A 13,725-nucleotide genomic window follows, 5' to 3' on the forward strand; every position below is an offset into this window, starting at 1 on the left:
TTTTAACACAAAATGTAAGATATATAGGGAAGTTAGTGGAACGGAACGTTTTTTATGTCAGATGCATATGGAGGAGAAACATGGCAGAGACGGCGTTTTCGGAAGACGGAAAATATTTTTCTGCTATCAGCCAAGACGGTAGATTGAGAATATGGGACACGGAGACTAATGTGCTGAAGCAGGAGTATACGCCTGACCTGCATTTGACGTCGCCGCCTTCTTGTTTACAATGGATATCCGTCGCACAATCAGTGGTACGTTCCAACACGTGGTTTTTACAATATTTTTCATGTATTTCTCTACCATGCCATACAACACCCTTGCAAAAACCTCCTATATAACATATCTGAGCTTATTACTTGAGTAATATCGCCAAAACTTTAAAATATTCAGAGAAAATTGCTAACAAAAACATAACCTCTAATTTTGCTTTCAGACTCCTCAGAAAGACGGGCGACGAAAATCAGTCTCTGGGGACCAAGAAATTCAGTGTATAGCCTTAGGAACAACCAGTGGGAAGATCTTAATATATTCTGTGGCCCAGGCGAAGGTGGAAACAGTTCTTGAAGAGAAAAATAACGAAATAAACAGAAATTGTATAACAGCTCTAGATTGGAGTAAAAAATATGGCCTGTACAGTTGTAATAAGGAGAGTTTGGTTTACGAGTGGAATTTACAAAGTACAACAGTTAGGAATAAGTACAATGTGAACATAGAAAATAAGAATAAGCAAGTATGTAGTGTAAGTGCTATCAAGATAATACCACACAACCAGGTGAGTTGTCTTAACATTTTATTTATCATCACTAATTTAAAAGCCACGCTCGTGTCGGTGTGGCATTCTCCATTCTACTTTTTTAGGGAAAAATAACATACAAAACTGTTACACAATGTTTTGTAAATCATGTATTTTATTTATTTATTTATACTTTATTGCACCAAAATAAAAAGAAATAATTACAACAGACTTTTAACTAGGCAAGTAGGTAAAAAATAAAACAAAACAAAAAATACAACCATGATAAAATTTATGGAACACACATCAATTTTAGGGAGGAACTTTAAAAGCCTACTCAAATTTTTATATTGGCCAATTTTATATTATAAAATTAGATGGTGTCTACAGGAATCAGCACCATTATGTACACAAATTGTTTTTTGTACATTATTACATACATACATACATAAACTCACACCTGTAATCCCTAATGGGGTGGGCAGAGCCACAAGTAATCAAAGACAACTTGCAGCCACTGTTGATACAATGTCGTAAGCCGGATCAGATAAACCTTATGGTGATAAGGGATCAGCCTATCGCCCATAACATTAGTCCATCATGTTAGAGGACACAATCCCTCTGTCGGTTTTTACATGCCCATGAAGACAAGCAGCTGAACGTGTTCTATGTGTTTTATTTGCTCCCAGAACAGCGTACATTACATTATTAGCCCGTAATTAAAAACTTGTCATAACGTGTCTTTTAGACTCAGCCCCTATCTGATATTATCTGAAACTTTTATTTCGGTTACCGTTATGGATGATTTTTTATATCAGATATCCGATAGTGTCGGTTACAGTTACGGAGCTCCCTAACATCCTTAGTGCTATACAACTCTGCTCAACCCTTAGGGGAAACAGGCGTGATGCTATTTTTATCATTCTCTAGTATAATCCCAAGGACATCAGTGATAATAAAGTAGTAGTGAATGAAATCCCGACTCGAGATCGCAAATTGAAGATCCCGAAAATTTCGAACGTTTAGAGCATTAGGCTCATGATCTGGAGGTCCGGGTTCGATTCCCGATGTGACATCGTCGATGTCACTTTGTGAGACCATCCTTTGTTTGGTAAGAACATTGCAGGCTCGAATCACGTGATTGACTGAAAACGTAAGATGATTCCGTGCTTTGCGTTACGCCGTTGTTCCCGGCTATAACCGTAAAAACATCCACCAGCTCACAGTGGAGCAGAGTCCACCATACCCCATCCGGTTGATTCTTCTTCTATCGTGTGGATTGTGAGGTGAATTACCAACCCCATCAACCCTGGTGTCAGGGTTTTACTGAGCCGCCATAAGCCCCTGACATGACTTATGTAACGACTACATACTTACATCAGTAAGTAACAACCGGGACCAACGGCTTAACGTGCCCCTCCGAAGCACGGATCTTTTTACTTTTTGGACAATCAGGTGATCAGCCTGTAATGTCCTAACCAAACTAGGGATCACAAAGTGATTTTTGTGATTTGTCCCCACCGAGATTCGAACCCAGGACCACCGGATCGTGAGCACAATGCTCAACCACTGGACCACGGAGGCTGTTATCCGGTTGATTGAAGGTACGCCTGTGTCCAGCAGTAGGACGTATTACTACTAAAAGAAAGAAAAGAAATGTAATATTAATTTCCCCCTTTTCAGAATTCCCCGGCCAGATTTCTGGTGACAGCGTCAACACAGATCCGCATATGGCGGCTGCACGGCGAAGACGCGGACCTTGTCAAGTGTCTTGGACACAATGCTGCTCCGAAAGCACTGCTCGCCTTGGCTGGACTGAACAACAGTTGTTGGCTGGTCGAGGGTTCACAGTAAGTACCCTGAACTTTTTGTATTCTTTGTGTTGATGGCATGGGCGGATCTCTGGGCGACAGTTTGCGTCATGGGTAGCCACTGCAATTTTATTTAATTCTTTAAAGAGATAGAAGTGACCACCAAAATCTACATGAAGGAGAGATTACCCAATCTCTCGATTTTGGTGGAATAATTTCCTTATAATCTCTTTGTTCCGGTCACACTCCACCAAGAAATGCATAAGGTTCTCGACAATCCAACAGCGTGTACAATTGGGCGAATCCATTTTCATCATTAAAAAGTAAAATTTATTAAGTGGCATGTGACCAGAACGAACTCTAAGGGTGGTATTAATAAACTAATCTCAGCTTCGAGACTGCTGTCAAGATCATGTCAATGTGACAGTTCTTATATAAAAACAGAGACGAAAAAAAGAGAAATGCTCAACATGATCTTGAGGGCAGTCTCAGTTGAGATTAGTTTATTAATACCACCCTTAATGCCGAAATTAAAGTGCCCCTCGACAGACCAGCACCATCAAACCAAGATTTGATATTTGGTAGGTTTTGTATAGATCTATACCATATTTTATTGACTTGCAATAAATTATTATGATTATATGGCTGTCTGCTGAGCGCTCTATAGAGTAATGATGGTTAATGTAAAAAAAAAATTGCTACTTATTTTAATGTTAAACACTTTTCTTCCCCAGAAACGAACGTCTGCTCTCGTTCTGGGACGTTACCATCACCGGGGAGCTCCTGCCTCAAGTGAACGGTGGAGACACAACACCAAACAGAAAGAAAAGAAAGAAATCCACATCAGCACCAATCACCATACCCACTCCAGTGTACAACTTTGTTCTTGAAGATGCTCCGAAGCAGTTGGATGTCGCAGTGAGTTCCGAAGAGAACGGGACCAGGTTGTGCTTGGCAGCTGTCACGAGGAGTGGAGTTGTACATTATTACGGACATATGTTGAACGGGTAAGTTTTTCTTTTCTAATTTTGAACGAGGCTTTAGTAGTTGTGGTAGCCCAGGGGCCTGTTTAATAAAACTTACAATTGTAAATTACAATGACAATTTGATGTACATTGCGGAGTTTGTAATCACAAATATTTTGTACTTTCATATCAATTTTACTCATGTTATAATATACTCATAAAATATGGTTAAGTTAAATTGGATTAGTACTTACTAACCCACCTGCATTCCAAGTGACTTAGGGTTTTGTTTTCCCTTTCCTTGTTAGCTATTATCTTTATGTATCATTCTAGCCACTTTTCTTATCTTATTTTAATTTCTCTCCTACCTTTTAATTTATTGGCGGGAACTTGTTATTAGCATTGTCTCATGTATATTTAGTTCATTTAATGTATAATTAGTCTGTAAGTTCTCCAAATTATATAAAAATAAATAAAATAAATAATATTAGCTTTGTAATGAACACCAAATTGTCGTTGTAATTTACAATTGTAAGTTTTATTAAACAGGCCCCAGTTGGTAGAACTCTTGCCTCTCACTTTTTGAGTGAGAGAAACAAGTTTGGAAGGGAAAACCAGCCTAATACAGTTCAGGTCACGTACCTCCGAAAATGCATTTCTCGGGAATGTGGGTTTCCTCACGATGTTTTCCTTCATCGCTGGGCACGTGATAATCATTTATGATCCAAACGTGAATGCGGAAACAAATTCGACAATCATTGGTTTAGGCCTGTGCTGGATTGGAACCTGCGACCTCAGAGTGAGACGGGAGTGTACTACCAACTGGGCTACCACGGTTTCTATTGAGTCTAGTAACTGTTACCTACAGATTGAAGATATTTTTGAATTTGAGATTAATGACTACTTGAATGATTAAAATGTCTGGTATTGAATGTGTTCCTCTAGTTATTAAATAACTTGTAATGTATACCCTCATTGGTTTTTAAAAGATGTGTTGCTGTTGCAGTTTCTTGACATTTCTTCTCCTCAGCCATAACACCTTGCGAAATGACGTAAATTCAAAAATGTTACATTGATCTTCAACAAGTTTATCCATGATAATTACGTTGAATAAATGGAGGAGCTCGGTGGCGCAGCGGTAAACGCGCTCGGTCTGCGATTGTTGAAGTTAAGCAACTTTCACAAAGGCCGGTCTTAGGATGGGTGACCACAAAAAAAAAAAAATATCATCTCGAGCTCCTCCGTGCTTCGGAAGGCACGTTAAGCCGTTGGTCCCGGCTGCATTAGCAGTCGTTAATAACCACCAATCCGCACTGGGCCCGCGTGGTGGTTTATGACCCGATCTCCCTATCCATCCATAGGGAAGGCCCGTGCCCCAGCAGTGGGGACGTTAATGGGCTGGTGATGATGACGTTGAATAAATGATTCTGATTTTTGAATTTTGGACGTGGCAGGGCGTCGTCGAAGCCCATCAAGCCGTCGGTGAGCCTGCAGGTGACGAGCCCGGGCGCGCGGCCGCGGCCGCTGCGGGCCGCCCGCCTGCTGCCCGCCGCGCTGCTGCTGGCCTACGACCACGACACGCGGCGCGTGTTCGAGAGGCTGGTCAGTACACCTCATCTATGGTACACCACGATCTTCTGCGGGTTGTGAGGCGGAGTACCAACCCTGGTGTCAGGGTTACTATTGAGCCTCCAAAGGCCCCTGACGTGGCTCATGTAACGACTACTTACATACATCACTAAGTAGCAACCGGGACCAACGGCTTAACGTGCCTTCCGAAGCACGGATCATCTTACTTTCGGACAATCTGGTGATCAAACAGTAATGTCCTAACCAAACTAGGGACCGCAAAGTAATTTTTGTGGTATGTCCCTACCGGCAATCGAACCCGGGACCTCGGAACTTGAGCCCAACGCTCAACCGCTGGACCACGGAGGTCGTAAAGAACACGATTAGAGTAGTAGTAGTCGTCATATGAGTCATGTCAGGGGCCTTTGGCGGCTCAATAGTATCCCTGACACCACACGATAGAAGAAGTTGGAAACTAGTCTATTCAAACAGGTTTATTGGCATAATAATTATTGATTGCGTGTATGTAGGAAAAAAAGAAAGAAAAAAATTATTATTAAATTAAATTATTATTATTAATTAGGGTTATTTAATGACTAGTTTTTAAGTTTGTATTTGTAACGTATTGTTTAAGAATAAATTATGATTTGTAAAGTATATTGTTTTAGATCTTACAAAAAAAAGAAAGAAGAATGAAGAGGGCCTATATATATTAAAAAAAATGTTTCTATCAATTTCAGACGCCAGATTTATCAACAAAGACACAAGTGTTAATCCGCGGCGAAGAGAAGGAGAGCAAAAAGAAACAGAACAAGCAGAGTCAGAAAGAGAAGCAAGATGCGGGTGACGTCACATATGTCGAACCCATGGGCGGTGTCAGTCGAAAGCGGACCACGCCGGGGGCCACGGTTAGTATTTATATATTAGCATAGAATGAGAAATAATACTACGTATAGAACGCGCACGGTCTGCGATTGTTGAAGTTAAGCAACTTTCGCAAAAGCCGGTCATAGGATGGGTGACCACAAAAAAAAAGTTTTCATCTCGAGCTCCTTCGTGCTTCGGAAGGCACGTTAAGCCGTCCCCACGTCCCCACTGCTGGGGCACAGGCCTTCCCTATGGATGGATAGGGAGATCGGGCCTTAAACCATCACGTGGGCCCAGTGCGGCTTGGTGGTTTTTAACGACTGCTAATGCAGCCGGGACCAACGGCTTAACGTGCCTTCCGAAGCACGGAGGTGCTCGAGGTGAAAACTTTTTTTTTTGTGGTCACCCATCCTATGACCGGCCTTTGTGAAAGTTGTTTAACTTCAACAATCGCAGACCGAGCGCGTTTACCGCTGCGCCACCGAGCTCCTCGTTTATGTATGTATGACAGATACTATGTATGTTAGTAGAATTAGTTCCGTCGATGTACCGCTAGATGTCGCTATACAAAATTAGAACGCGCTATCAAGTAATGTTCACCGTTCAATACTATCAGCGAATTAATGGAAATGAACAGTTTTCTGACCACGTGAATTATAAGAAAAACATAATTTTTTCGACTCTCGTAGCTTACTGGCATTTGTCAGGTAGGTTGCGTGAGTTAATTTACTCGAAATATTCACGCCCAATGCCGCAATGGGGATGGCAGGGGAAAAAAATTACATGGGACAAAAGTCACTAGACATTTGAATCTTGATACAGTAATCATTAATATTCATTATTTTCTATTGGCTGTTATTTTTTTTAATGCATAAATTCACGCCTGTAATCCCTAAGAGGTAGGGCAGAGCTCGGAGTAAACAGAAAATAAAATAATTGCACACTTAAATTCTATTACATAAGCGCACCCCATTTGTCCGACCAAGTAGTTGGACGCTATATGCGGCAAATATACGTACAATTTCTCACGTCAAAAAAATCTGTCGGTCAACACGACATACCTGGGATCCCTGAACGCATTCTATGTTTTTGTTCGCTCCCAGTTTAGCAAGGGTCAAGTCATCTCCCTAGCGTTATCCCGTCTTAACCTACATACATAAACAGCCTATGTCCCACTGCTGGGCACAGGCCTCCCCTCACTCAACCGGAGGAGGTATGGAGCATACTCCACTGCGGGTTGGTGGAGGTGTTTTTACGGCTAATAGCCGGGACCAAGGGCTTAACGTGCCCTCCGAAGCACGGAATCATCTTACTTTTTCGGACAATCAGGTGATTCAAGCCTGAAAAGTCCTTACCAAACAAAGGACAGTCTCACAAAGTGATTTCGACAATGTCCCCATCGGGAATCTAACGCGGACCTCCAGATTGTGAGCCTAACGCTCGAATCACTAGACCACGGAGGTGGTCTTAACCTAACCTAACCTAAACTAAAGATTTGACAGGTCTGGATTTTCACAAGAGCGGCTGCCCGTCTGACCTTCCAATTTGGAGGCAAAAACCAGCCCAATACAGATTAGGTCACATACTTCCAAAACGCATTTCTCGGAAATATGTGTTTTCTCACAATGTTTTCCTTCGCTGCTGAACGCTTGCCTCTCACTTTGAGGTCGCAGGTTCGAATCCAGCACAGGCCTAAACCATTGATTTTCGAATTTATGTTTGCATCATAAATTATTATCACGTGGTCAGCGGCGAAAGAAAACATTGTGAGGAAACCTATATTCCCGAGAAATGCATTTTCGAAGGTATGTGACCTAACCTGCATTGGGCTGGTTTCTTTGTTATCACGTTTTTCTATGACGTCACAGTGTGCTTCGTCATACAAATTCCATAGTAATTTCGTGTTTTGACGTTTAGTTACCGGTTGACAACCATCAGCGCGCCCCATTTGTCCGGCCAAGAAGTTAATGCCATCTGCGGCAAATCTACAATAAGTCACGTCAAAAAAAAAGACGTTTAGTTAAAAGTAAGTGATTTGTTTAGTTGCAAACTACCCTATTGTGGTTATTGTTAAATGATTTTTTTTTATTCCGCAGGTGGAGGTCCCGATGGAGCAGCGGCTGGCCAACCTGACGGTGGACCTCAGCACCCGCGGGCGGGCGCCCGTCAGCCACAACCTCACCAAGCTCCTCGTGCAGGGTCTGCACTCTAACGACAAGAAGTACGGTCCTATATAAAGTACAGTCATGAGCAATATCATGTACCCACTTTAGAACCCTGTCGCACTATCATATTTGGCATTTAATGAGACTTACGGTTTAAATAGTCAGGAAAGTTAATGTGACATGGTTTCAAAGTGTATACATATTAGTGCGGTCATGAGCACAAATTCAAAAATATCTTTATTCAGTAGGTAACATAGTTACACTTTGAATCGTCAATTTTTGCATAACGAACGTCTCATCTGCCTAAAACTAGCAATATCATATACCCACTTTAGAACCCTGTCGCACTATCTTATTTGACATTTAATGAGACTTACGGTTTAAATTGTCAAGAAAGTTAATATGACATGGTTTCAAAGTGTATACACATTAGTACTCGTGACCGTATATATACAAATGGGTCAAATTGATAACCTCCTCTTTTTGAAGTCTGTAATAAAAAATAACGTACTTGTCTGCAGGTTGATCCTGTCGGTGCTGCAGACCAACAAGGCGAGCGTGGCGCAGCAGACGGTGTCCGCACTGCCGGCCGCGCTGCTGCCGCGGCTGCTGCTGCAGCTGGCCGACATGGCCGCCAGGAGGACCAGCCAGTCAGTAACACATTTTTCCCCCTTTTTTCTAGGCAGTATCACTTTCTTTCCGGTCAGTACCACTATTTTCCAGTCAGTACCGCTTTTATCCAGTCAGTACCACTTTTTCCAGTCAGTACCACTTTTTCCAGTCAGTACCACTTTTTCCAGTCAGTACCACTTTTTCCAGTCAGTATTACTTTCTTTCCGGTCAGTACCACTTTCTTTCCGGTCAGTACCACTTTCTTTCCCAGTCACTATCTCTTTCTTTCCAGTCAGTACCACTTTTTCCAGTCAGTACCTCATTGTTCCTAGTCAGTACCTCTTTCTTTCCAGTCAGTACCACTTTCTTTCCAGTCATTACCACTTTTTCCAGTCAGTACCACTTTCTTTCCAGTCAGTACCACTTTTTCTAGTCAGTACCTCTTTCTTCCTAGTCAGTACCACTTTCTTTCCAGTCTGTACCATTTTTTGACGCATACAGCATCGCTAAGCCAGGACTGGATTGTCTTAACCATTACACCACCGGGTCCTCCTCCTGTCCATGCGAAATTCTTTCGATCTATGTCATTAAGCCGACGCCGGCGCCATATATCGAAAATATTACATACATAAACTCACGCCTATTTCCCACCGGGGTAAACAGAGACTATAGAATTCCATTTGCTTCGATCCTGACACACTTCTCTTACTTCGTCCACATTCATCAATCGTTTCATACACGCACGCCGGTTCAGAGTAGATCGTATTAAAACGTAGATCGTATTATTTGAGTACTAATATCACTTAGACCGACAAGTTTTTTTTCCATTTAATTGTCTTTTTGTGAGTTTCCCCAAGCACAAAGGTATAAAAACAAAAATCATTTAAAAATAGCTAAGCTGTCACGTTTACGATAAGTTGAAATCTACATGTAACTATAGACTTACCGGTCTAAGTAATATTAGTACTCAATATTTTCGATAGATGACGCCGGCGGCGTCGATTTAATGACGATACATTGGTCAAAAGAATTCGCATGGTTAATTTTCTCTTTGTGAGTTTCCCTAAGCACGGATGTGTGCTTTAAAAACAAAAATTATAAAATGTTATATTTTTCAGATGTGCGGCGGTTTGCACGTGGCTATCTGCCCTGCTACGCTGCCATGCCGCGTTGTTGTTGGCCGCGATGCACGCCAACACGGGCACGCAGCTTACACACCTACTGGCTATATTCACTAACAGGTAGATACATTATTTACCCGCGATTGAATTCGCGTGAAACTCTACAATTAAAACTATAGTTTTAAAACTAATGTTTTAAGTTTACGCGGTTATTATCACGGGTTCTTACCGCGAATGGCGATATGAGACTCCCGATATTTCGACACTGTTGTAAGTGCCATGATCACGGGATGACTGATGAGATTGGAGTGGAGTAGGTAGATCCATAATTTTCTACGGGCAGACATATCTGTCTACCCTCTTGCTTTGCCGCTTGTTTATGTTTTTGATATCGGAATGTTCGGAACCATCTGAACTCGCACAAACATCGGGAGTCTCATATCGCCATTTTAAACGCGGTAAGAACCCGTTATTATGTGTTTTAATTATAGCAATGTTATTACAAAACCGTATAAAGATAAGCAAGATTTAAATTAAGAATCCGTGCCTTGAGGGACTTTCCAGGCTACGATCATAGATGGCGCTGTCATCACTAATTTAAAAGCCACGCTCTTGTCGGTGTAGCTATGTTTATTTGTTATTCAAAATTCTAGATTAAGAAAATTAAATTCATCTTTTTTGGGGTTATGTATACGTTTTTACAATAAAATACCAGATAATATTTTAAATTTGTCAGAGAATAAATTTAAAGCTCACGTGAAGCTTACTTTATGTAAAAAAGCTTATTATAAGATTAATGATTACCTAAATGATAAAAATGTGTGGTATTGAATGTGTTCCTCTAGTTATTAAATAACTTGTAATGTAGGGTAGATTACAAGTACATTGATTTAAAAGATATGTTGCTGTTGCAGTTTCTTGTCATTTCTTCTCCTCAGCCATAACACCTTGCGAAATGACGTACATTCAAAAATGTTACATTGACCTTCAACAAGTTTATCTATGATAATTACGTTGAATAAATTATTCTGATTTGTAACAAATATGATTGCAGGCGCTCGCATCTGTGCCAGCTGCTCAACCTGAAGGGCCGCCTGGAGCTGACCATGGCGCAGCGCGCGCCCGCCGACCAGCAGCTGCAGCAGGACCCTGTGCTCGAGTACAATGGTACGGTCACGAGTACTAATATGTATACACTTTGATACCATGTCACATTATAATTAGACTAAGGTAACGAGTGCTTGCTTGCCAACAAACTGCCTCTGCTGTTTGGCGAGACTATTGTTATGTAAATATTATAATACCACTTTGTGAATAAATAAAAAAAAAACATTATCTTTTTTGACGAATTAAACCGTAAGTCTCATTAAATGTCAAATATGATAGTGCGACAGGGTTCTAAACGTGATATTGCTCATGACTGTACCATATTCATTTTTCTTCTACCTTTTGCCCGCGTCTTCGCTCGCGTTACACTCGGCATAACACGGTTCCCCTTAAGTAATGTACCATTTTTTACTAATTTTTAAAAACTGCTAATCCCATATAAAATTACACCCATATGCGCCAATTTGTAAAAAGTAAGTTACCTACGAACAATGTTTGTAATTTACTTTGCAATGTAGTTTTGAACAGATTTACAGTTTTAATGATTTTTTATATATGTGATAAATACACATACATATAAACGGCCCATATACGTCCCACTGCTGGGCACAGGCCTCCCCTGAATTAACCGGAGGGGGTATGGAGCATACTCCACCACGCTGCTCTAATGCGGGTTAGTGGAGGTGTTTTTACGGCTAATAGCCGGGATCAACGTCTTAACGTGCCCTCCGAAGCACGGAATCATCTTCCTTTTTCGGACAATCAGGTGATTCAAACCTGAAAAGTCTTTACCAAACAAAGGACAGTCTCACAAAGTGATTTCGACAATGTCCCCATCGGGAATCGAACCCAGACCTCCAGATCGTGAGCCTAACGCTCTAACCACTAGACCACGGAGTCCACTGTCAATGTGATAAATAATAGTAATTAAATATTAGTCAGTAATTCACTTAATTTTCAATAATAAAATTTACGTCCTTGGAATGTTGGAGACAACTTATTAGTAACACAGTGGTAACACCTACGTCATCAAACGGCTAGTAATGGCGGCTCTAAATAGGATTGAGCTTAACTGGTATTAACGAGCGAAATCAAAGATGACCAACTCCGTATTAACGTATAATAAAGAGTAAAAGATCACAAAATTATAATTACAACGGGACATTTTGGCAACGGGGGTTGCCAGATCTGACGCCAACAACTGGTTTTGTTATACCATGATCACAGCGGCTCTTTCTAATTTTTTTCTACTTCTTTTTAGATTCATCATCAGAAGAGGAGATGGAAGTGGAAAGGGCAGCATCGGAATCGGACAATGAACAGTCCTGGGGCGAAGGCAGCGACGCTAGTTCCGTGGACGAGTGACAAATACACTGTTATCATTACTGTACGACTTTCATTTTCAAGATACCTTTGCTACTAAAACACATAATACCGGGTTCTTATCGCGTTATTATCAGGGATACGAGACTCCCGATATTTCAACACTGTTGCAAGTGCCATTATCACAAGAAAACGTCGTAGTCATTATTACGCCCGTATACATCATTTTTATCCCAGAGGCATTTTCGGGAAAAACAAAATTTTGTATGGCGGTCATCTTGTTTTTCCGCCATTTTGATTTAATTCTCTAGTTTAGAAGTTAGGTTGGGCCAGACGTGCATACACAAGTAGATACATACATACATAGCGGTCAAACACATGAATCTCCTTTTTCCTTCGATGCAGTCGGGTAAAAAGTGGTACTGGGAAAAGGCTTATTGTGTCACTGTGAGAAATTTCCTATATTTTTTCTGTGTAGTTTAGTCAGAATCCCTATCCGTTATGGTGGCACTAACAGGATCGTTATCCTGTTTAGGACACCCTATTTTCTCACTGCTCGGATTGCGAGACAGCCAATGACCTAAAAGTGGATACTAGTGTAATAGGGTATGTGGTATATCTATGTTTTTACTTATGGTCTTATGTCATGTCAAAAGATTATGATTGATAAAACATGCAAATGCCGTTTTATTGAGTGTAGTTTCCAACCAGTCAAATCAGTTACTTTTTACTCAACGTCAAAACACGAAACTATTATGGGATTTGTGTGAAAAAGCAACCTGTGACGTCTTAGAAAACGTCAAAATGGCCCCGATTCCTGCAGACACCGCCTAATTTTATTTTAAGTTATATCCGTCATTTTCATATCCTTCGAAAAGGAAAGGCGAATCAAAAGGTACGTCGCTGGTATGCAATCCGTTTGACGTGCTGTCTACTTAACTGTGTCGGGTTATTGACGGATGTAAAATTTTTAGACGGTTGGTTTAGATTGTTCCATAAATTTTATGCTTGTCGATTACCCGTCCCTTTCCTTTTCGGTGGATAAGAAAATGACAGATATAACTTAAAATAAAATTAGATGGTATTTACAGGAATTACCACCAATGTCGGCTTATCATTGTTTTCAGCAGGTGAACGCTAGATGTCGCTGTACAAAATAAGAACGCGCAATCAATATATCTACTCACTAGAAGTAACCTCGTTTTTAAAAAACCGGTCGATATGTCAAAACATATTCAAACAGTGTCAATGTTGAGAAAAAAAAACAATTTTTGAATCTCACGTCACCTCCCGGACACTTGTTCGGAAGGCGGCGCGGGACCGTCTTAACATTAGTGACTCAAGTCCAATTTATTAATTTTATTTTGAGTTCTGTTTATTTGTTTTAGTTTTATTTGTTTTGTTTCATATTTTTCTAATATTTTTGTTATGTAACTGTTTTGTTTATGG

At 40.8% G+C, this 13,725-nt stretch overlaps 1 protein-coding gene across 1 annotated transcript; it reads left to right on the forward strand.

The window, feature by feature from the left end:
• Positions 1-64: 64 nt before the first annotated feature.
• LOC126378084 (WD repeat-containing protein 43) lies at positions 65-12,339 on the forward strand. Its single transcript, XM_050026234.1, has 11 exons — positions 65-254; positions 437-775; positions 2,420-2,586; positions 3,282-3,554; positions 4,967-5,114; positions 5,822-5,989; positions 8,045-8,169; positions 8,635-8,763; positions 9,844-9,966; positions 10,901-11,013; positions 12,215-12,339. The coding sequence occupies exons 1-11, from the start codon at positions 81-83 to the stop codon at positions 12,316-12,318; spliced, it is 1,863 nt and encodes a 620-aa protein (XP_049882191.1). The 5' UTR covers positions 65-80; the 3' UTR covers positions 12,319-12,339.
• The last annotated feature ends 1,386 nt before the right edge of the window (positions 12,340-13,725 follow it).

Source organism: Pectinophora gossypiella, chromosome 25 (assembly GCF_024362695.1).
Source record: "Pectinophora gossypiella chromosome 25, ilPecGoss1.1, whole genome shotgun sequence".
NCBI lineage: Eukaryota > Metazoa > Arthropoda > Insecta > Lepidoptera > Gelechiidae > Pectinophora > Pectinophora gossypiella.